The 23,634-nt window shown below is 37.0% G+C and overlaps 2 protein-coding genes across 2 annotated transcripts in view; one reads left to right on the forward strand and one right to left on the reverse strand.

Moving 5' to 3' along the window:
- LOC134671329 (N-alpha-acetyltransferase 38, NatC auxiliary subunit) overlaps positions 1-23,634 on the reverse strand; it is a 98,772-nt gene that overhangs the window by 1,462 nt on the left and 73,676 nt on the right. The gene's annotated exons all lie outside the window — the stretch shown is intronic.
- On the forward strand, positions 59-2,751 carry LOC134671279 (nucleic acid dioxygenase ALKBH1). Its single transcript, XM_063529087.1, has 4 exons — positions 59-236; positions 445-774; positions 1,149-1,342; positions 2,351-2,751. The coding sequence occupies exons 1-4, from the start codon at positions 123-125 to the stop codon at positions 2,730-2,732; spliced, it is 1,020 nt and encodes a 339-aa protein (XP_063385157.1). The 5' UTR covers positions 59-122; the 3' UTR covers positions 2,733-2,751.

Below are 23,634 nucleotides of genomic sequence, written 5' to 3' on the forward strand. Positions count from 1 at the left end.
TTTATGCAACTGTCGAAAGATTGTTGGTTTTTTAAATATGCGTAATGGCAACCGGAAATCATTTCACCAAAAGTTGGGAAGGGTTGGGAATTTTATTATTTTGTAAAGTGTGCATAATAACAATGGAAACAGTTGATAATTTTAAGTCAAAATTTAAATACTACAAATTGAATAAACCAAAGCCGTCGCTGAGTGAAGTAATATCTCTAGTCAATAATAGTAACCATACCGATAAGGTAAATTCTATATTTTCTTCTTCAGGCGGCCTAGCACGGTCGCGTTTTTATCCCTTGTCACCATGCCTGTCACGTTCTAACAAGTATGTAAGTGCGAAAGGGACGCGCATAGTGATAGTCGATAAAAATGGAACCGTGCTGCGCCCACAGAACTACTTTTCATCCGTTTGTTACGTGAAAGAAGCCTTTATTAATTTACTTTTTGCAGGTCACTAAAGTGAATCCCGACAATGTCGGTGAAGACAGCAGAACGGACTTGCTAGGTTTAAGAAATACTGAAGAATGGGAACTATACACATTTCATAATCACCCCGGACTATTCCTATTAAAAAATCCGTTTACAGCCCTAGGACAAAGGTATTGGATTAGAAAGTGTTTGGAGAAATACCCTAGAAAGCCAAATAAGTTGAATATTGATATTGAAGTGTTGTTGCCAGATTGGTGGGCGGAGTGTTTTGATGATGGAGCATGTAATAAACAGCTTCAGAAGAAGTTGAGATGGACTACATTGGGATATCACCACAACTGGGATACAAAAGTAAAATGTTAATATTTTTCTATGTGCTTTTTGTCTGTTAGTTAGCATGACTGCAATGCTTCCATATTACATTATGTGTTTAACACTTTCGCAACCGGGCAAAAAACGGCACACTACCCCAGAAACCGGTCGTCTATATCTGCATACAAAACAACCCGCTAGGCGGGTTGTCCGGCATCTGACCAAACATTACGAATGCCTACCAGGCAGGTTCGCGGTAGTCAAAGTGTTAATCTGTATAATCTCAATCAAGAACTTGATAGAATGTTTTAGTATTAAATAATTTATTTGCAGCAAACCTAACATTTCTAACAATTACTTAAATCTTAAGTTAATAATTTCAAATAATTCATCATTCATTAAATCAATTCCAGGTATACACAGATGAAAACAGATCCCCATTTCCCGAGGAGTTGGCAGAGTTGTCAGATGTAGTGGCTGAGTATGTTGGCTACACGGGCTTCAAGGCCGAGGCGGCCATAGTCAACTATTACCACATGGACTCAACACTGTCCGCTCACACAGACCATTCGGAACTGAATTTAGAAGCTCCACTGTTTTCGTTTAGGTTTGTATTTATGTACCTATATCAATACCTTTAATAAGGAAATGTAAAGTAGCCAAAGAGAGGCATGCTATTAGTAGCACTCGTGTTTGTGGAAATATTCTACAGGCATCAGTTGCGGTGACTGTAGCATATATGTATAATATCATGTAACTGCGCCTAATTTCAAGAACACTACCTACAAGTATCCTCCTAAATCCCAGCTGTATAAATGAAAAAACTGAAATTTGAACCTACATTTTAGGAAATAGAGTTCATTTTGCGTTTGAAAATTAATCGAAACAATGTAAAAGTGTCTGATTCCAATTAAATATGATTTAAATTTCATCAACCTGAAGAAGTACTATAGGTAGTACAATTGGCCCTTCATCATCATCATCATCATCATCTCAGCCATAAGACGGCTACTGCTGAACATAGGCCTCCCCCTTGGACCTCCATTCATACCGGTTGGAAGCGACCCGCATCCAGCGTCCTCCGGCGACCTGTATAATCAATTGGCCCTTACGAGGGTATAATACTGTGCCTTACAAGTACAGTTAGCACACATAGTCTGAGAATTCGCAGGGGAGCACTGCTTGCCCCCATGCCCCGCCAATCAATGCAAGGCACAATACACTCTTCTGCTTCCTCACACTATGTGTGTGAACCATAGAGTGACTGGATTCCAATTTAACACATTCAACACCAAGAACCCGACTGTCGGGTACACTGTTCGTAGCGACTACGCGCTACATACAACGAAACCGTGGCTACGCGCTACGAGCTTAACCCGTAGCACTTAGTGGTATTGAATGTGTTAAATAATATAAGTCAGGCCTAGATTTAAAATTATTATATTACATGATTTTATTGTAGACAAGTGGTAGTGATGTTACCTAGGCAATGATCTGTTGATTTGACAGATTCGAGTCTCAGATTAAAGAGCATAAGGAAGGACCATACTCTGTTGCAATGAGTAATTTAAAAGATTATATGGGAATTATATTTACTCCTATTTTTCTTTTACAGTTTTGGTCAATCAGCAATCTTCCTTATTGGAGGTAAAGACAAATCTGTAGAGCCGTCAGCAATACTACTTGACAGCGGAGACGTCATGATAATGTCTAAGGAGGCACGGCTCTGCTACCATGCAGTTCCAAAGATTCTACCAGCACAAACGTCTCCCTGGGCTGATAAAGAAGACCTAAACAAAGTCAGCTATAGTGAGGCCAGTTTCAAGTACATATCGGATAAAAAACAATTGGTATCAGAGATGAATAAAAACGTTGAGGAAGCAGTATGGAGCCCCTTCCAAGATTACATACAAGAATCCCGAATCAATATGAACGTACGGCAAGTGTTAAATGAAAGACAGAGAAGTTTAACGGATTATCATTTTAATGACTCATGAAATAAAGTATTGAATTATATTATTGGTATTTATTGAGAAAATTTACAAAAAAAGCAATATGAGTTGAGATGACTAGGCTGGACACGGTACTTCCTTGCATTTTGGTTGCATGGTTATAACTGAAATTAAAGGAGAGAAATACTAAGTTAGTGTTACTACTAAAATATTGGCTAAGTATAATTAGGGTAAGGTATATTCGAATACTTTAGAATATCAGGTAATTCCGAAATCACCCATAATTCCACCATTTCTTTTTTCGGATTTAACGAACAATTAGGAAGTATTCGGAATGATCCGAATACATGGTGGATTCAAAGATTAGGGACAGATTGCATATTATAGTGTCTCCGACGAAGATAGGGATACCGTAATTTCTTAAATGACGCTCTGACGTGTAAGTACTTACCAATCCACAAGTGCATAAAATTTTTTGTGACCGAGCGCCAAATGACGCCCTGGATCCCGACTCTGATTCTGAGTAAATAGTAATGGTTTTGAAATGACTTTGAACATAGCTCTCGCAGATTGATGCATGTGAAATGAAGTTAAATTCGTGCGTGAGATACGCTTAGGCATCAAGACGATCATCAAGCTCGTATCAAAACCAGTTCAAAGCCATAACAAATTGTTAAAATTAGAATCGATCTCATGTCAGAGGGGCTACGGCGAAAACCGAAATTCGGAAATTGCGGAGATCTATCTCTTACTCCAATGAAGGCGTAATAAGACTGACAGAGAAAGATACCCGCAATTTTCGAACTTTGATTTTCGCGGTTATAGCCCTGGTTCGGTAGGTAGTTACCTACTACGGTTACTAGTTACTAACTACGGTGAAACGGGAGTTATCCTTTAATCGTCGAGCAAGCTCCGCTCAAGCAATCATTGTTAACTATTCGAGTGTTTCATGATCGCTTGACCGCACGGTGCATTCGCCGGATTATAAACCTCACAGCATCTCACCTATAGCCTACAGGCCCGAATATTATACAACACAAGTCGGTGACTACCTATTCAAACATATTCAAGATCGCCGGTGAATATTGGTACCGAAGACATATAGTCTATCTAGTAATTGGCCACCAAATGAATTCTATTCCCCTGTAAACAGGGTTCATTTTAGTATAAGATTTCAATAACTGGCCAGCCTTCAATGTCTGGCCGCCTTATACTAACAAGGAAGGGTACCCAACTGTCCGACTTCGATTTGATTTATTTTGATATATCGTTGCTTATCATGAATAGTGACACAAAACAAAATGAAATGCCATTCGATTTTAAATCTTACCAGTAAAAAATAGAATATTAAATGCAATAGCATTTCATTTTGAGTTGTGCCACTGTTAATGATAAGCGTCGATATGTTATGACTACTCGTCTAAAATAACGGACACGTTATAGATGGTGTGGTTACGGATCACGCTAGTAGGTACCTCATCATCTCCTAGCCATTGTCGCGGCTACAGCGACTGCTTTTCTACCGCTGAGAGCGTTGCTGGTGCGCTCTCAGGTGACTGACGTAGCCAATCGTTGCAGCGAATGTGGCCGCACATTTACACACGCTAACCACACCATCTATAACGTGTCCGTTATTTTAGACGAGTAGTCATAACATATATCAAAATAAATCAAATCGGAGTCGGACAGTTGGGTACCCTTCCTTGTTAGTATAAGGCGGCTAGTCATTGAAGGCTGGCCAGTTATTGAAATCTTATACTAAAATGAACCCTGTTTACACCCAGGTCAGCACCCCTCCGACGTAATTATACGTAGATGGTCACAGGTGGTCTAGCCTTTAGCTCGTCACGCTTAACGTCGAGCTCTGTGCGTCGCCTAGCTTCAAATTCACGTACCTGCGTCTACACAATATGCCTATAACATGTAGTAGGCAGGTACCTAATTATTAATTAAACGAACCTTGGTCTTCAGGCTTTGCTCGGAGGCACTCCTTACTGTCATGCCGCACATCGCACAGCCCCCAAAAGCACTTGACATAGCTGTCGGAATAGCATTCATAATCATCCTGAGCTTGAAACAAGCCCAACCGTCGCTCTATCGGCTTGTAGCAATTACTGCATTTGAATATCCGGTTACCAAGGTACATGATGGTATTTTATACAGGAATTTTGATGCCAAATAAAGTCACTGGTAAGTGACTTGGTTATACGAAATTTTTTGAATAACATATGTGTCACATAATTTCTGTCAAAATGAAATAATTTGACAAACCAGTCATATTCAACATGACGTACCGACTTATATATGTGTTTACCAAAGGTGTTTACCGAGTATCGTGTTTAAAACGTTTGTTATTATATGCAAATTCAATCTCCTTGGTGGTGGTAATTAATAATTTACTGTGTAGATATATATAGCTGATCAAGCAAATCTTGTCAGTAAAAAAGGCGCGAAATTCAAATTTTCTATCGGCTAACATCCCTTCGCGCCTACATTTTTCAAATATGCCGCTTTTTTCTACTGACAAGATCTGCTTGACCAGCTAGATAGATATAGGTATCAACAACAATCCTAAAGGTCAGCAGGTGATCCAAGAAAGCCAAGAAGCTTAGAGTGCGTGTGCAGATATTTTTGAGAAATTAATAATATTATATTTAATGTAGGTACGAATACCGATTCCGCGATTAGCTGTTATAAATGTATATACTGTCATTCTAGAACTACCCCACTCATAGAAAACAAGTTAAAAAGCTTTTTAATCGAGAATGTGAATAATCACCTCCAGCGTATTTCAGAGCCAAATGGTATTTCCATTGAGCAAATGGTAGTCGTGGCTCTTTGTTGGCAGGCATTACCTCCGGATTGAAAGGGCAGGATTCGATATCGTACGGAGCAGTCGCCGTCAATAGAATACCTGAGCGATACAAAGAACTGCGATAGGTACCTATTGGCACTGCCATATCTGTGTTGGCACGAGTCCGCGCTCGCGATTGATGAATGAAAAGTGCAGATACGTGGGGAAAGTTATTCTGTTAGTAATGTGAATGAAAAGCTTGTATGTTTGCAGTATAGTTACGAAATACGAGTAAGACCAATATATAGTTACAAAGTAAGTATACCGACCTCATACAAACATGTAGTTATATAGGTAGGTACTTATACTTATTGTTAGCTACCTACTGAGAAAGAAAATAATATGACAACACGTTGTGTAATTATAAATTAATTTCTGTCAGTAGAAATTATGCACGGCTAATTGTGATAACCATAAGTAGGTAAGTATACCTCCTTACATTAAGTCCTGATAGATACATTTATATAATTCGTATTTATCTACCACAACGCCTCGAATTTCCTGTGGGTCCCATGAGTCTATAAATCAATTATTAGTTCCGATTGTCATTACAATCATATCCCGCAGAACTTTTGTATCGTTCCTGATAATTCCCTAAAGAGTTAATACATATGTATAACATATAACTTGTACGTAGTAAAGAGAGCCGGTGCGCCGTCGTCACGGGGTTCACAATGGTGCACTAATTTAGAGAGAGTAGAGTTCCCCGTCCCTTAGCTGTTTCATCTATTATAGCATTACGAACATAATGTGACTTTGAGACCGGCCACAATTACTTAATGAGTAATCACTTAATCAGAGATTATAGAGCGCTGGTGGCCTAGCGGTAAGAGCGTGCGACTTGCAATCCGGAGGTCGCGGGTTCAAACCCCGGCTCGTACCAATGAGTTTTTCGGAACTTATGTACGAAATATCATTTGATATTTACCAGTCGCTTTTCGGTGAAGGAAAACATCGTGAGGAAACATGCATACATCTGCGAAGAAATTCAAAGGTGTATGTGAAGTCCCCAATCCGCATTGGGCTAGCGTGGGGACTATAGCCCAAGCCCTCTCGCGCTCGAGAGGAGGCCTGTGCCCAGCAGTGGGACGTATATAGGCTGAGATGATGATGATGATGAATCAGAGATTACTATGTGTGAAGACCTGTCTTAATATTCGTTCTTTTGAGGCGAGTTACAAGAAACCACCTCACCTCTGAAGTAGTATGGAACTAGTTGAGCTAGCTAGCTAGTGGACCTAGCTGAGCGGTGAGAATAATAAACGTTTGTAAAAAAGAACTGCAACCTCTGAAATCATCCTACAGGCTAGTAAAAACAAAAAAGTCTTTCTTGGGGAATTGTACAAAGTTCTACAACAAAATTCCTTTAGAAATTTGTAAGTTAACGGATGCAAAATTTAAAACAGTTGTAAAACGAGCACTTATTGCTAGAGCGTATTATAAAGTTAAGGACTATATCACTGATCGAGATACGAGTATATGGAAAGAAATTGACATAAACCAAAAAACGGTTAAATAATTGAAACTGATTTTATTTTATTTGGTGCTATGTATACCAATTATGCAATGTGTTTGTAATTATGTATTTGATGTTTGTTGTGATTGTTTAATTTAATTTAAATTGAATTCTGTACAAATGTACTTTTTTGACCTTCATAGGTGCATTATGTTAATGCCTAAATTGAATAATAAAGAAATTGAAATTGAAATTGAATTTGCAGTTAACCTTGCTTGCTACGTTAATGTTTTCAAGGGGTAAAATTGTTGTTTTTTAACCATGCTAGTAATACTCATGCAAGTGAAGAATTCCAAAATTGAACAATCTTAAGCATTCAACCCGACCATCATACTTATACAGGGTGATTCATGAGACGTGAGCAGGACTAATCCTGCACACTCAGTAACTAATGATTGATCGATCACCGTCGTATTTAGGTGAAACAACCACACTTTTTCATATTTTTTAACTTTTTGGCGAGAGCAAATTTAATTCTCTACAATCATGGTCGCCCTACAAGACCTAATTAAAACATAAAACCTCTTTAACCGTAATGACGGCATTATGATTACGAAGAAAATAAATTGTCAAACTTGAGTGAGATACGAGTTTTCAAAAGTAACCAGACCGTGATGACATTCAATTTGACACAGAATATCGGTAGATTAGTATTCTAACTGTAGGGTGACCATGCATGTCGTAAATAAATTAATAACTTTTTTTTTCAACACGACTAGAAAATTAACGTTATCCTCACTAATACTGATACGAAACAGTTGCTTATAATTTACGAAATGCGCAGTGTTAGTCCTGCTCACGTCTCCTGAATCACCCTGTATATACTAACCGGACCAGCGAATTTCGGTACGACAAGTGCGATAGAGCAGGACATAACGAAATTTCGTCGTTCGTAGGCAGGCATCATGAGCTTAGCGATGTACACAAATTGAGTGCATCGTACAGTCCGTTTCGACGTCGAATACAAGCAATTTGTGTGTCAGGTTCTGTGACAATCTAAGCCATTATGTACCCTATATTGTAGGGTCCGATATAGCCTCCTAAGGCCCACCAAAAAATATTTGAATTAGATGTAAGGGCATTTTAGACTTTAAGTAATACCTAAAGTGCAATTATGAAAACGGCAATGTAACGACATTGCAATAAAACCTTTCGAATAGAGTCTATAAGCTGTTTACCTTCAGTAATGTATGGCTCAGGTAATTTTCAATGAGAAGGCTTCTCACTAATGATTAGATATTTAAATTAAGCGTAAACAAATGTCAAAGCGAACCGAATGCATACCTTAGCGACCCGCAACGGCCATACATACCGCGCGGGTATCAAAAGACTTTTAAGTAAGTATGATCATTGACACGTCACCTTTGTATGTAAAATGAGCGCAGTGACATTTGGCGGGACGGCAAAAAGCTCGCGCTGGCGTCTCCGCTCTTTATTGACATTAAATGGCCGATATAAATTCCGTTGGCGGATTACGAAATTTATTGGCTTCAAAATTAAAGGAGACCGATTTCAATGCTGACGGCTGACAGCCTTCGTTTATGGGTGAACGGAGAGGACGGTTGAAAAAACCCTCCACTAAATCCCTCATTGAAAAACTTATCGTTTTAATGGAGTGTTTTTGCGGGCTAGTGCGTGTGCCCTAGCCCTTGATAGCGGCGTGTACGCACGATATAGTGGGGTCGGCGGTCGGAGAAAAGTATCCTGCTGTTTCCATATGATTCCCTAGCGATTCCCTTAAATATAACACCAATATAATATATAAAAAGCTTTGTGTCATATTATTTATCCTTTTAGTCGTTGCGGCTCATACTAACGCGATTATAATGGGTCAATACCTATTCGTTACCTGGCAGTCACGATGGGATAAATAGTATTTTGATGATACTGAGCAATGTTGGTTATAGGTAAGCCTAAGCCTAATAATCGAATTTTAAGAATAAAATATCAAAAAGACTTGTCGCTCTAACACCGGAATTATGTTGGTATCATGTTTTAAAATCTGAATACGTCGCCTCCCAGATTCAGCGAGTGCAGATAACCGACGTCATCATAATAGCAATTTTTGGTATCATGTATCATTACACAATCGAGATCACTGAAATATTTGTCGATACGTCCACCACTGGGCAGCAACATTGTGGAATCAGCGGCTGGCTTAGCATTTAAAAATGAAGATAAATCTGAGATAAGTGAACGGACAAGGTTGTCACTTCGCCAGGGAAGCTCACAATGCAAAGATACAGTTTCCACTGAATAACAACCAATAAACTAACTTTGAACCCTACTCCAATGGCAAAAGAATAAAAGTTATCTATTTATTTCCTTGTCTCCTGTTAAGGTATAAGTAATACGTCGATTGACTTGCATGAGCGTCGTGTGTTTTTGTCCACTTTTAAAATAAAGCTACTCACTGATGGCCTCTTAATAAGGAGTGGGGTGCAGACACTTATCATTAATGGCGAGATTAAAAGCATTGTCAACGGGGGGCAAAAAACGGCCGTTTCTTTAAAGAAATCACGAGGAATTTCTGATGGAAGTCCGGTGAAACTATAATCAAAGCCAGTGGGAGGCAATCGTTAGCTATAATGGTGCAGATGAATTACAAGGTGCTTCTGGGCAGATAATGCACCCTCTAATAACCTCCTCCTTTGGGATTTGGAAGTCGGTTAAAAAGAGGTGTTCGCCGCACACCATGGTTGGTGTACTTGGTGTGTTTTTCTTATAATAACAGTTCTACGACGTGAGGTGTTTTAGGCTACAGGCAAAATATCAAGCTTAGACACATAAATACAAACGATGCTTAAAGCAAATCGAATGAAAAATCATGCATGTATGAAATTAAACTTTTCATCTCTTTTTTAAACGAGTGCCCTAGGCCTGTTGACACGGCTTAAGTGTTTTTCGCTAAACCCCTCTCAAATAAATGAATTCTGTCTGTATCTTATCTGATTACGTATGTTACAGACGTCTGACCTCTGTTTCTGTAGAAAGTCGACAACATAACATGAAACGTGTATTTTACAAGCATTATTTTTAGACACTGGAATTGCGAGTAAAAGTGCAACTGATATATTATAAACTTAACAAGAAAAAGCAAAACGTATTCTGTGAACTCGTCTGATTGCAAACACTCACATTTTAAATCAATACACATTGGCCATTTCTAACAACAGTAAGACAACAGCAGCAACAACAGCAGCAACAGCAACAGTAACAGCACACACACACACACACACACACACACACACACACACACACACGCACACTATTGTTACGCACTAACTATGTGTTATGCGTACTGTTACAGCAGTAACAGTAGTAACGGTGTTGGTTTAAGAAGCATGTTAGAACTGATGGCTAATGAGCCCAGAAGGGGTTGAAAGGCGCCAGAAAACACAACAAGGCGGACCCAGAGATTTGGTCAAAGTTGCAGCCATTGTAGAAAACTATTGGATGAAGATGGCAACATACGACAGTGAATGCTTCGCAATAAAATTCCTAGAGCTAATGAAATCAATAAGCATTTGTGCATCTTTTTATGTAACTGCACTACACACCACAACCATAAAATAGGTCTTAAAACCTCCACTAATAGAGTCCTGTCAGAAATTGTTAATGCATTGTTCTGTCAGATAAAATTACACGTAAGTAAGTTTATGTTAGAAACTTGTTTGTTTGTTTAAGAAGCCCTAGTAAAGTGTGTACTTTATTAGCATTCTTGTCGGGCCGAGTGTTGCCAGGAAAGTGTTGCTACAATAACGGGTTAATTAAGAAAGTTGGGCGCCGTGGTTTTGCGGCTTCGGGCGATTGATCCATCCACTATTGCCTTTAATAGGTAGGAAATATTTTAGCTTACTAGTGGCGATTACCCCGTAATATCCAAAGCTTCGTTGAAGCTATCTGCATAATTATTACGCAGGTTAACTAGGACCCTAAATGGTACATACTTACCTAATAAATCGAAATAATTTCTATTCAGCCGGCCTAGCCAAGGTGACAATCGCTATCGCTAACTACGACAACGAAATGCTTTGTGCCTATCTATCACTCTTCCATTTATTTATTTAATCGTATGGCTAGATGGCTACAAACTGGTCGCTTAATAATTAATTGCTTATTGAATAGGTACTAATAGTTTATCATCTAGTTTCTTCACCCATTGGGCTGCGTTTGCATCACGACAGAGCAGCACTCTTCCATATTAGTGCCATAGTGCGATAGTGATAGTTGCGTTTCGATCGCTACGGAACGTAAGTGATTGGCATGTTGGCTACGCGGCCTGATCTTTGATTACAACTTGAGAGCCTTTGTACAGACATGTCCCAGTGTCCTCCAGAAAGCCCGACATTCCCAACAATTCCAGACTCGACCAGAGCAATAACAAGACGCGGTTGTTTGTGCGTCGACCACCATGTACAAAGCATGTTTGCTTACAAACACCCTTATTGGTCTCAAAGCAAAATTAATGCAGGCAAGGCTGACTGCGGCCGGGATCAATCGCCTAGACAGCCTTAATTGAATCGGCATCACCTATAGGTACGTATAAGTACCTAGAGCGTGCACATCTCAGAACTCGGTATTGGGAGTAGGTACTAATACATACCTACATATATTGCAGATACCTACCTATTGGTTAAGCGAAGATCTGCAGGATTATTCTGTATTTGTAATGTTACGATGATTGGATCGTATTAGTTATTACTCGTATATATATAATAGATTTGTTTTTTAAGCAGGGTACTCGTAACTTTACTAGGACTCTCGTTGACCATCGTTAAAATTGTACAGTGGAGTCCATAAATAGGGTATGTGTACTAAAAGAAATGTATACCTACATATTTATGAACTGGTATGTACCTATCTACCACCTAAGTGTTAGTACCATAATGTTGAATATATTTTAATAAGATGTAGTTAAAAATGTTAAGTATCGATTGCAACCTAGAATACTGCTTTTTGTACGCAGTCGTGAAAACAATAAATAAAATATCATAAAAATAAATTGTAAGATTCATTAAAATTACTAATTATTCGAAACAGATTTAATAAAATAAAGAGTTGAGTAATCGTTGGCAATCTATAATTTAATAAATTTAATAGTAACGTTATTGATAGTTGACCTTTGTAAATAGAAGGTAGTTTGAAGAAAGAATAAGAAGACTGGCATGGTGGTTAACGGGCATTCGGTTACGGGCAGAGGTGAAGGGAGGACGATTGTGAAGTGAGGTGACTGGAGATTGAACTGTAACGGAATATTGTGATCAAGAAATATATTGCTGTTATGAAAGAAGGAATTTTTATTATACATCAGAAGTGGTAAGTACCTACAAGTCAGTATGGTATTCCTGAATGTATTATATTATGTAGGTATTAATATTAGAACTGATTGAGTTAAATCTTAATTACCCAATTAATTTGTTACAATAGTAACAGTGGTGTAAAATTATTATAATTATGTACCTATACATATATTAGTAACACTTATATTGGTTGTTGTTTAGTTGAAATTAATTATCATTTCATATTTCCTATGTTAGGAAGTTTATGTTTAACGGGCGCTTAGAAACAAAGACACCGTTAATTTTATCAAGAACAAAATAATTGGGTAAACCCATTTCGGCCTATTCGTTCACTCGAGAGCAATTATACTGCAAGTTTTCTCTTCAAGACCAACAGTTAGGTTTTTTAGTGTTTGCTGTAATGCCTATCCATAATATAATTAAAGCATTCATTACATCGCGGGTAGCGTGAAACCTTTGGAACACCGTTTTATTTTGAATAGTTCGGATACCTTTATGATTATTTACAGGTGTAGATCTAATTCTTTTAGTCTATGTATGTACCGCTTATTTGGTTACAACTTTTACCATATTTTCAATATATTACTTATCAATACGTCAGTATTATATAGCGGGGTTAAGTGTTTTCGAAATTATAAACTACTCAGACTGTAAATAAGTAGGAATGATACTTTTACTGGTAGTTACCGACCCGCCGACCTGGCCCGGGTTACAATCGCTGTCGCTTCGACAACGAAAAGCATTATGTCTCTATATCACTCTTCCATATTAGCGCGACAGTGACAGTTGCATTCCGATCGCTACGGAGCGTAAGCGATTGGCATCTTGGCTACGCGGCCCGTTTCGTATTCCGGATCCCGTTTCTGGATTTGGGTCCGTGCCGGATACTGGAACCGTTCCGGATGCATACCTGATTTGTGCCGGATGAGTTCCGGATCCATGCTGGATTCGTACCGGATCCGTCCCGGACTGGTGCCGGATCCGTGCCGGATTGGTACCGGATCTGTGCCGGATTAATACCGCATGTATATCATTTGCCGGATTCGTGCCGGATCTGAACCGAATGCGTGCCGGATTGGTATCGGATCAGTGCCGGATCCCGAATTTGTTCTAGATTCCGTTTCTGTACAAGTTCTAGAATTTTCTCGTTTCGATTAACAATCCAAAGATTTAGAACTCTTCCATTGCTGGTGTTGTTTTCGAGTTCCAGACTATGGACCATGAGGAAAAAGACATCCAGGCGGCGCTTGAAAACTCCTGAGCGTGGCCGAAAATCGAAATCTGACGATGGACAAGAACGTCGAAGCCGAAGTCGCAACCGCCGCCAGTCCCCGGGGAACAACAGGCGGAGCCGCAACCGTCGAAGCCGCAGCAGCGGCAGACACGGCCGAGGCAATGAGAGATGGCTTCGAAGATCAACACGGCCAGGATCGCTTTCACGTGGAAGCCGCACAGGACAGGAACGGATGGCTTGTATATCTTTGTCGTCTTCAGTTGTAGATTTTAATAGATGTCGTTTATTGCTTAACCTGCGAATATTTTGGTACAGTACCTTAAAGTTATTTGTATTGACGAAAGTTGTCTCGAGGTACGGGTTCACAGATTATGGGGGTGGAATCGTTGTCCAGGCAATGCTGTGGTGTCCTGTAGTTCGCTCAAGTTAGTTGTATGGGGCTCGTTAGCCTAATTCATAAGTTTTGATCTTGGTTGTTTCCTCTTTTGGCAAAATGTGACGTTAACGCTGGTAAAGGAAAGACTAAGTTACGTTTCTTCAGTATTTGTTCATAATTTAGTAGGTATATATATAAAAAAAAAAACAACAATAACGATCGATGCGCTATACGCTATACACCGATATTAGTACCTACCTACGTAATAATGGGTTGAGCTAGGGCAATATAGGTTGATTTGCGCTGTGGTATATCCATGACATTTCGAAGATATTTAAATGAGTGTTAGGTTATTTCCTGACACTATTTAGCTGTGGTTTGAATGTACGCTGTAAAGTTGAGTTTCTCATCTTCCTCTGTCGGTTGTCAGTCTGCTCATACAGAATAACACCTATAGTAGTGTACCCTATGATGGGCGTGGAACCAGTAATGGGACAAAAAACCACAAATCCTGTAAAATAAGTGTCTAAAAGTAGTTTATAAACTCTGCCTGTATATTATCATAAATAAGAGTCCTAGAGCTGTTTCAGTTTGATTTTTTATTAAATTTGGTTGTTTTTTAAGAAATTGGCGTCAACCCAAAAGTTGTCGTGTCACTGAAAAAAAATACCACTACGAATTCTTAACAACTTCGCTAAGAGAGGTGAGTTAATTTATTAAATTTTAATTAATTAATACTTGACGAAAACTAGAATGTGTTTTGTTAATTGCATTTACCATGAGATAAGGTATACAACATACTATGTTGTGACTCCACAGATATAAAAAAATAGTGGTATTTGGCCCAATCCCATTATAGGAGCTGTAAAACTGCATACCTCCTATAATGAGACAATTTACATAATGATGCTTGCCATGCCATCATTTCATGTTTAAACAATACAGAAGTAAAATGTAGTTACGAAATATGTCAACCAGGAGGTATGCTCGGACTTCGGATAAAATAATATCGTTTTTCCAAACTTTCATTTAACTTGCCCTGTTAGTTAGTGTGGGTCAAATCTTGGTAGCCGAGTTTGAGCCACTTTCCGATTTCCGATTGAGATGAAATTTTGTATTCGTAATTAAATATGCAAATCGGATGATAATGCAATATTATGATAACATGGACCAGATCTGATGACCTATTTCAATATTTTATACTGATAGAGCAGTGTCCATTACTGGGGGGCCCATTACTGGAGCTTTGGTGTCCATGACTGGAGAAAAATAGCATAGTTTTAATTTGTTAAGTATGTGGAAACTCATTCCAGTATCTTTGATACAACACGCCTGAAACATGAAAGACGGATAGGACTTTCATCTTTCAATACGCTAAGCGGTAGACCATTCACATGTATTAGGGTAATATCACAAATACTCCAAATTCCCTCTTAAATGTCCCATGACTGGTGCTGTTACTATAAGTACTTTATAGACGATGTTTTTCTATTGTTTTACAATTACATGACGTGTGGTAGGTACCAGTGGTACCTAACCTAATATTAAATATGAATAAACTTTTGACACATTTAAGAGACCACGAGGCGGAAGCAGCTGTTTTATACACGCACACATATCTCGTTTAGTCTGCTTTTAGAGTTACAAATTGTATTGAAGCCAGTTCGTCACCAAAGCTAGACCGCTTTCTGTGAAGGCGCTTACTGCATCCCAGGAAGCACCGTGATATAGTATTGTCGTGTCATCAGCGTAGCACAACGTCTGCATTGGTCAGATCCAAGAAAGTCAAGTCGTTAATGTAGATTAGAAACAAAGTTAATCCAAGTATATGTAAAGTTGTTTGTTTAAAATTACCGACTTGTTCTTTAACCCTAACACATGTGTGCGGCCCGACAGGACAGTTCCGCGTATCCGGGAAATCTACAATTTTCTAATTATTATTAGAATAATAAGAGAAACAAACTGACGGGAATTTTTTTTCAATCTTATAAATCTTATAATGTTGGCGGGATCATTTTGGCTGGTGTTGATTGAATAACCAAGGTTGGGCCTACACTAGTAAAGTATTCGTTATAACCGTGTATTGATTCGCTTTCAGTATCCTTGGTTTTAAGAAGTTCGTTGCATTTTAAATATTTTAGCTTGGTTATTGTAGCAAGCAAAGGTCTGCTGATTGCTGTTGATCAATTCGTCAATTGTGGTTGGTGCAACTGACGCTTAAGTGGCAAGTAACATAACGATATGATGAAAATACCTACATATGATGATAAGTATAATATTATCAATATAAAATTTCTGGATTATTTTAATAAATGAGTTACGGATTAATGAGTTACAGATTAATGAGTTACGGATTAATGAGTTACGGATTAATGAGTTACGGATTAATGAGTTACGGATTAATGAGTTACGGATTAATGAGTTACGGATTAATGAGTTACGGATTAATGAGTAACGGATTAATGAGTTACGAATTAATGAGTTACGGATTAATGAGTTACGGATTAATGAGTTACGGATTAATGAGTTACGGATTAATGAGTTACGGATTAATGAGTTACGGGGTTAATGAGTTACGGGTTTAATGAGTTACGGGATTAATGAGTTACAGTAAACGAGTTACGGATTAATGAGTTACGGATAAAGAGTTACGCATTAATGAGCTACGGATTAGTGAGTTACGGATTAATGAGTTACGGATTGCTGAGTTACGGATTAACGAGTTACTGGATTAGTGAGTTATTGGTTTAATGAGTTACTGGATTAATCAGTTACTGGATTGATCAGTTACTGGATTGATCAGGTACTGGATTACTGGATTAAGCAGTTATTGGATTAATGAGTTATTGGATTATAGAGTTAATGGATTATAGAGTTAATGGATTATAGAGTTATTGGATTAAAGAGTTATTGGATTATCAAGTTATTGGATTATCGAGTTATTGGATTATCGCGTTATTGGATTATCGAGTTATTGGATTATCGAGTTATTGGATTATCGAGTTATTGAATTATCGAGTTATTGAATTATCGAGTTATTGCATTATCGAGTTATTGCATTATCGAGTTATTGCATTATCGAGTTATTGGATTATTGAGTTGAGTTTATTGGATTATTGAGTTGAGTTTATTGGATTATTGAGTTGAGTTTATTGGATTATTGAGTTGAGTTTATTGGATTATTGAGTTGAGTTTATTGGATTATTGAGTTGAGTTTATTGGATTATTGAGTTGAGTTTATTGGGTTATTGAGTTAAGTTATTGGACTATTGAGTTGAGTTATTGGACTATTGAGTTGAGTTATTGGACTATTGAGTTGGGTTATTGGATTATTGAGTTGAGTTATTGGATTATTGAGTTGAGTTATTGGATTATTGAGTTGAGTTATTGGATTATTGAGTTGAGTTATTGGATTATTGAGTTGAGTTATTGGATTATTGAGTTGAGTTATTGGATTATTGAGCTGAATTATTGGATTATTGAGCTGAGTTATTGGATTATTGAGCTGAGTTATTGGATTATTGAGTTGAGTTATTGGATTATTGAGTTGAGTTATTGCATTATTGAGTTGAGTTATTGGATTATTGAGTTGAGTTATTGGATTATTAAGTTGAGTTATTGAATTATTGAGCTGAGTTATTGGATTATTGAGTTGAGTTATTGGATTATTGAGTTGAGTTATTGGATTATTGAGTTGAGTTATTGGGTTATCGAGTTGAGTTATTGGGTTATCGAGTTGAGTTATTGGGTTATTGAGTTGAGTTATTGGGTTATTGAGTTGAGTTATTGGATAATTGAGTTGATTTATTGGATTATTGAGTTGAGTTATTGGATTATTGAGTTGAGTTATTGGATTATTGAGTTGTGTTATTGGATTATTGAGTTGAGTTATTGGATTATTGAGTTGAGTTATTGGATTATTGAGTTGAGTTATTGGATTATTGAGTTGAGTTATTGGATTATTGAGTTGAGTTATTGGATCATTGAGTTGAGTTATTGAATTATTGAGCTGAGTTATTGGATTATAGAGCTGAGTTATTGGATTATTGAGTTGAGTTATTGGATTATTGAGTTATTGGATTATTGAGTTGAGTTATTGGATTATTGAGTTATTGGATTATTGAGTTATTGGATTATTGAGTTATTGGATTATTGAGTTATTGGATTATTGAGTTATTGGATTATTGAGTTATTGGATTATTGAGTTATTAGATTATTGAGTTATTAGATTATTGAGTTACTGGATTAATGAGTTATTGGATTATTGACTTATTGGATTATTGAGTTATTGGATTATTGAGTTATTGGATTATTGAGTTATTGGATTATTGAGTTGAGTTATTGGATTATTGAGTAATTGGATTATTGAGTTATTGGATTATTGAGTTATTGGATTATTGAGTTATTGGCTTATTGAGTTATTGGATTATTGAGTTATTGGATTATTGAGTTATTGGATTATTGAGTTATTGGATTATTGAGTTATTGGATTATTGAGTTATTGGATTATTGAGTTATTAGATTATTGAGTTATTAGATTATTGAGTTACTGGATTAATGAGTTATTGGATTATTGACTTATTGGATTATTGAGTTATTGGATTATTGAGTTATTGGATTATTGAGTTGAGTTATTGGATTATTGAGTAATTGGATTATTGAGTTATTGGATTATTGAGTTATTGGATTATTGAGTTATTGGCTTATTGAGTTATTGGATTATTGAGTTATTGGATTATTGAGTTATTGGATTATTGAGTTATTGGATTATTGAGTTATTGGATCATTGAATTATTGGATCATTGAGTTATTGGATTATTGGATTATTGGATTATTGGATTATTGGATTATTGGATTATTGGATTATTGGATTATTGGATTATTGGATTATTGGATTATTGGATTATTGAATTATTGAATTGGTAATTTGCTATGGATGGAGGAACGGATATATGGTAACGATGAAAAAAAATGACGGAAATAGAGGATGTTATGTTGTGAGACACGTTTGTGTCATGAGAGTGATTCAGTAAGTAGCACAAAAAAAATGGAATGAAAAATGGAATGGAATTGAGAAAATATGGAATCAAAAAACAAGAGGAATAATGTGCTACATATAAAATTTGATTAAAAAAATGGTATGTTGTGAGACACGTTTGTGTCATGAGAGTGATAAAAAAAAAACAGAAAAAAAAACAAGAGAAATAATGAAAAAAAAGCAACCTAATATGTTAAGTAATGTACTTTATATGTAGTGATGATTTGTTTTAAAAAAAAAAGTAAGTACTTTGATATTAAGTAGTAGTATGTGTAACATTAATAAAAACTTATATATCTAGATGGATATATTTATTGGATTTGAAATAATAATGTGAAGATATACCTAGATGAATTCAATAAAAAAAAAATGTATATAGACAGACAAAGAAATTGTATTAAATGGGTAATGAAGTATTAATAATTTTCTTACTGAATGCCCGATGATTTGACATGCCGAGTGTAAGATTAGATGACAGACGCGATTAGTATGACTGTGCATGAGAACATGCACAATGTCAGGATGGGCGAGTGTAAGATTCATTAAAATTACTAATTATTCGAAACAGATTTAATAAAATAAAGAGTTGAGTAATCGTTGGCAATCTATAATTTAATAAATTTAATAGTAACGTTATTGATAGTTGACCTTTGTAAATAGAAGGTAGTTTGAAGAAAGAATAAGAAGACTGGCATGGTGGTTAACGGGCATTCGGTTACGGGCAGAGGTGAAGGGAGGACGATTGTGAAGTGAGGTGACTGGAGATTGAACTGTAACGGAATATTGTGATCAAGAAATATATTGCTGTTATGAAAGAAGGAATTTTTATTATAAAATATATACCTATCTAAGTATAAACTTGACGTATTATAAGCTTTTGTATACCTATATCATGAAAAACTTAATGTGCATATTGATCGTCTTGATTTTTAAATGGGCTCAATTTCTTTGTGTTAACTTTCTTAAAGTACCTTTCATTCAAAAGTACACCATAATTTCCATATTAAGTAGATCGCGAACGGTTGTAAATCAACGTCCACAATTTAAACCCAGTTCAGAGGAAAAACGATTAGGTACTTAGCCGAGCCGCTGGACCTCGCCAACTGGGGCACTAATTCACTTTACACCTAACCCCCTTTACGGCACAATTTGGCTTCCACTACCGCGCCGCTAAGCAAACTCGCCTGCACCGATGTATCCAGCGAGCGTTCTAAAGCAAACTAGAATGTATCCGTCGATTCAGAATTACGAACAGTCGGTAGATTGATTACTCAATTGTAGAACGACAGTGCCGTTTCAATTTCCCGTTCAAATTTCGTTGAGTGACGTCATCTGTCGTAATTAGGACGGAATCCATCCATCATTCTAATGACGCAAGGCACCGGAATTGTAAAATTAAATTATTGATTAAAATCTTAAGTATGCAGGTAGATAGTTTAAAATAAGTACTAAATCTAACTGTCCCTAGAATCAAGAGTATGTATGAGTACCTATTAGGTATGTGTGACATTAACACAGCTTAATTAATTAATTATTATGCTTTTTTTTGGGTCCACGACACTTAATATTGCAAACTATTACCTTGACATGTACCGTGGTTGTAAACATACCTACCTACTACCTACACAGAATTGTGACCATCCTGAAAACAATAGCTAACTGTTATTTGGACTTTCGTGTAAAAAGCATTTGACCTACACTGTTTTTAACCTTCGTACAATCTGAAGACTGAATACCTAACCCAGTTAATCCTGCTGGTAAAATGTGATCTATTAAACCTCTTGAAAAAAAGTGAAAGTGGAAAACGAGAGGTCCACATGACAGTCCGCACTAGTACGGATTCATCGTTATCGGTTTCACGCGCCTATATTCTAGTATTTATATGTACATGTAAACACGTGTGCCAACCACTCCGACAGTTGTTCGTTGCTTCTTTTTTGGTGTGCCATGTGAAATTCGCTGTAAAACACGCGGGCGCATAGAATTCTCAATGTTGAAGCGCTCAGGCAATTCTAGGCTTAGCAATTATGGCTAGATTTTTATCGGCCGCCGCTACAGCGCCACTTATTCCGTATAAATTTTAATTGGGACCAATTTTTTTAGTAGTTTGGCTGTACCTTTACCTTAAAATAAAACCTATTCACGATATTTAGGTACTCCGAAATTTATTACCAGTACCGTTGGAATATATTACCGAAAATGTGATTTATTATACCAAATACCTATCCAACTTTACTTACAAGAAGAATTTCTTAGTCCGCCATGAAAGAATTATTAGTCTAGATTCCAAAGCTCCGAGTTGACAGGAGTTATTTAAGTGAATTCGATTTCGTCAGGTATCTTTGGAAAATAGGTAGGTAACTAATTTTCTTCAGGTATTTCGTCTCTACGAAAATGTTCCAATTACAATTAGAGCTTATTACTAAAGTATGACTTTGACATGACTACAAAGCCTCTTATTTAACTTTGTCTAGGCAATTATTAATTCACTTTGACTATTTATATAGGTACCTGACAAAAAATATAATAAAATGAAATTCTTGTTATAGGTATTTGAATAGTAAAAGCTCGTTAAAATTTCCACCTACTTATTGTGACACGATATCATACAATAAAAGTTTCCAAGGCATAAGGTGTCGCGTGCAACCACTGCAAACCTATTACAAAAGAATTTCCTTGCAGTTATGACAGTTTCGAGAAGTTCCACGAAGTCAGGTCACGTTGCGTTACGAGATATTTAGTGAGGCAACTACCTAACTGTCAAGAAACTTATGCGCGACACTCAAGTTATTCCCACGTAATGAACTTACCTAAATGAAATTAATTGAATTATTTAGCATGAACGCATTATGATTTAGACATGTATAGAATCCACGTAATGGCGCTTGACGTCCTGCGTATGCGATTAGGAGGGTTTCCTTGCGGGAATTGTGATTCCGGCTGCTAATGTGTTCCGGAGTTTTCGTTCAACATCTCTGACTTCATAATCCGTTACAAAAATTCAATAACGTTTCGGCACTTCGCCAGTAGCAAGAGGATAGGGACTGTTGTCTTGTAACTATGTACTCGCTGATGTACATGTACTGGTGGAGACTAATTCTTAGCTCGGTATACGTAAGTTGGTTAGCTACACGAACCTCTGGAACTGTCTATGTGCATATGAATATGGAAAGCCGCGGTTGTCGCTCCGGCCTTAATATGCATGAACTGCTAACTTATTAATTCTCTACACAACTATGGTGTAGGCATGGGAATTCGCTTATGCTGCCGCCACTTTATAGTACCTAAGTAATAGTAACATTTTGCGGTGTAACAGGCAAATGCACTTTTATTCCGTGCTTTATGTGAACACATCTGCATTGCGGGCGACAGTGTCGATGTTTTGTATTGCAGTCTTTACTTACTGGCATTTGTCATTTGAATAAAATAAAACCTACTTTGTTCGATTTATTTTCCACATATTCTTTGTGGCAACATTATGGCGATTGAAAAATCGCCGAGGAAATGGATTTGCTTGAATAAACAGCGCATAACTGTGCATAACACATTGTTACTGCTAGGTAACAAAGTGCTGTGCGTGCTATCGTTTGAAAAATTATATGGGTCTAAGTGTAAGTTTTTCAAACAAGACCTGAAATAAGAAAAAATATTAATGTTGAGTAGTTATCTGTGTGGAGCTGATATTCTATTGTATGTTCAAATTGTGTTATTTGATATATAAGATGAAATCTAGAATAAGTATTACTTCTCTATGAAAGCTGTTATAATTATAATTATGTATAAGATAGTCGTCTTGCGTCGCAGTATTCTGAATCTCTGAGTTTCTTCCATTTACTTGGCCGACAATTCCAAAAAGATCTGTCAGATCTGAGTGCTGTAACAAAGTTTAAATGAAATCTCGGGCCCATGTCTGCGTAATTACAAACAACGTCGTAAGGTCGCCGTCAGCGCCGCCGAGCGTGTAATGGACTTTTCAAGTATTCCTAACGTGAAAACTTTCGCTTCAGCCGACTTAAACGCCTCCGACAATGTGCTTAATGATGTTTTTAACTACTTCACTTCATTCCTCCACTATTGCAGGTTAAATTAATTATTCAGCTGTCACTCTGTCGGTGCACTTTAAGTGGACTCTGTGGATACTTAAACAGAATAGTTACTTAGGTCATTGGATGGTAGCTGTGTTTATCGGTGTAGTAGTGGATAAAGGACGTTAGGTGCATTAGTGGCTGGTCGTTGTTCTAAGTTAAGTAGTCTGTTTTACGCGTACTGGGGTATTATCGTAGCCTTCTTTGCCCGTGAAAGAGCTCTACATTAACGGAAGTGTAGTGGAAATTAACATCATACAAAAACTTCAGGTTAGAGATATTTTGTAGTGATAGCGAAAAATAGCGTTTTTATTCTTGATATCTTGCGGCGTCAAAATAAATGTACCTAGTTCTATTGAATTCGAGATTATTATTCACTTTATAAATTAAGTTTTTTTAGCATTCTTAATAAGTAGGTATTAACTAATCTTGTAGTGTTAAAATTATGTAGGTACTATTAATAAAAAAATGCGGTTTTACAATACTTGTAAAAGGCATGACTTGCATTGTCATGTAACCCATGTAGTAGGTACAGTATAGT

The sequence above is a fragment of the Cydia fagiglandana genome, chromosome 15 (genome assembly GCF_963556715.1).
Source record: "Cydia fagiglandana chromosome 15, ilCydFagi1.1, whole genome shotgun sequence".
In the NCBI taxonomy this organism is placed as follows: domain Eukaryota; kingdom Metazoa; phylum Arthropoda; class Insecta; order Lepidoptera; family Tortricidae; genus Cydia; species Cydia fagiglandana.

Coding starts and splice junctions, on each gene's coding strand:
- LOC134671279 (XM_063529087.1), top strand. CDS start 123: ATGGAAACAGTTGATAATTTTAAGTCAAAATTTAAATACTACAAATTG. Junction 237..444: donor ATAGTAACCATACCGATAAG/GTAAATTCTATA, acceptor TACTTTTTGCAG/GTCACTAAAGTGAATCCCGA. Junction 1,343..2,350: donor GCTCCACTGTTTTCGTTTAG/GTTTGTATTTAT, acceptor TTTCTTTTACAG/TTTTGGTCAATCAGCAATCT.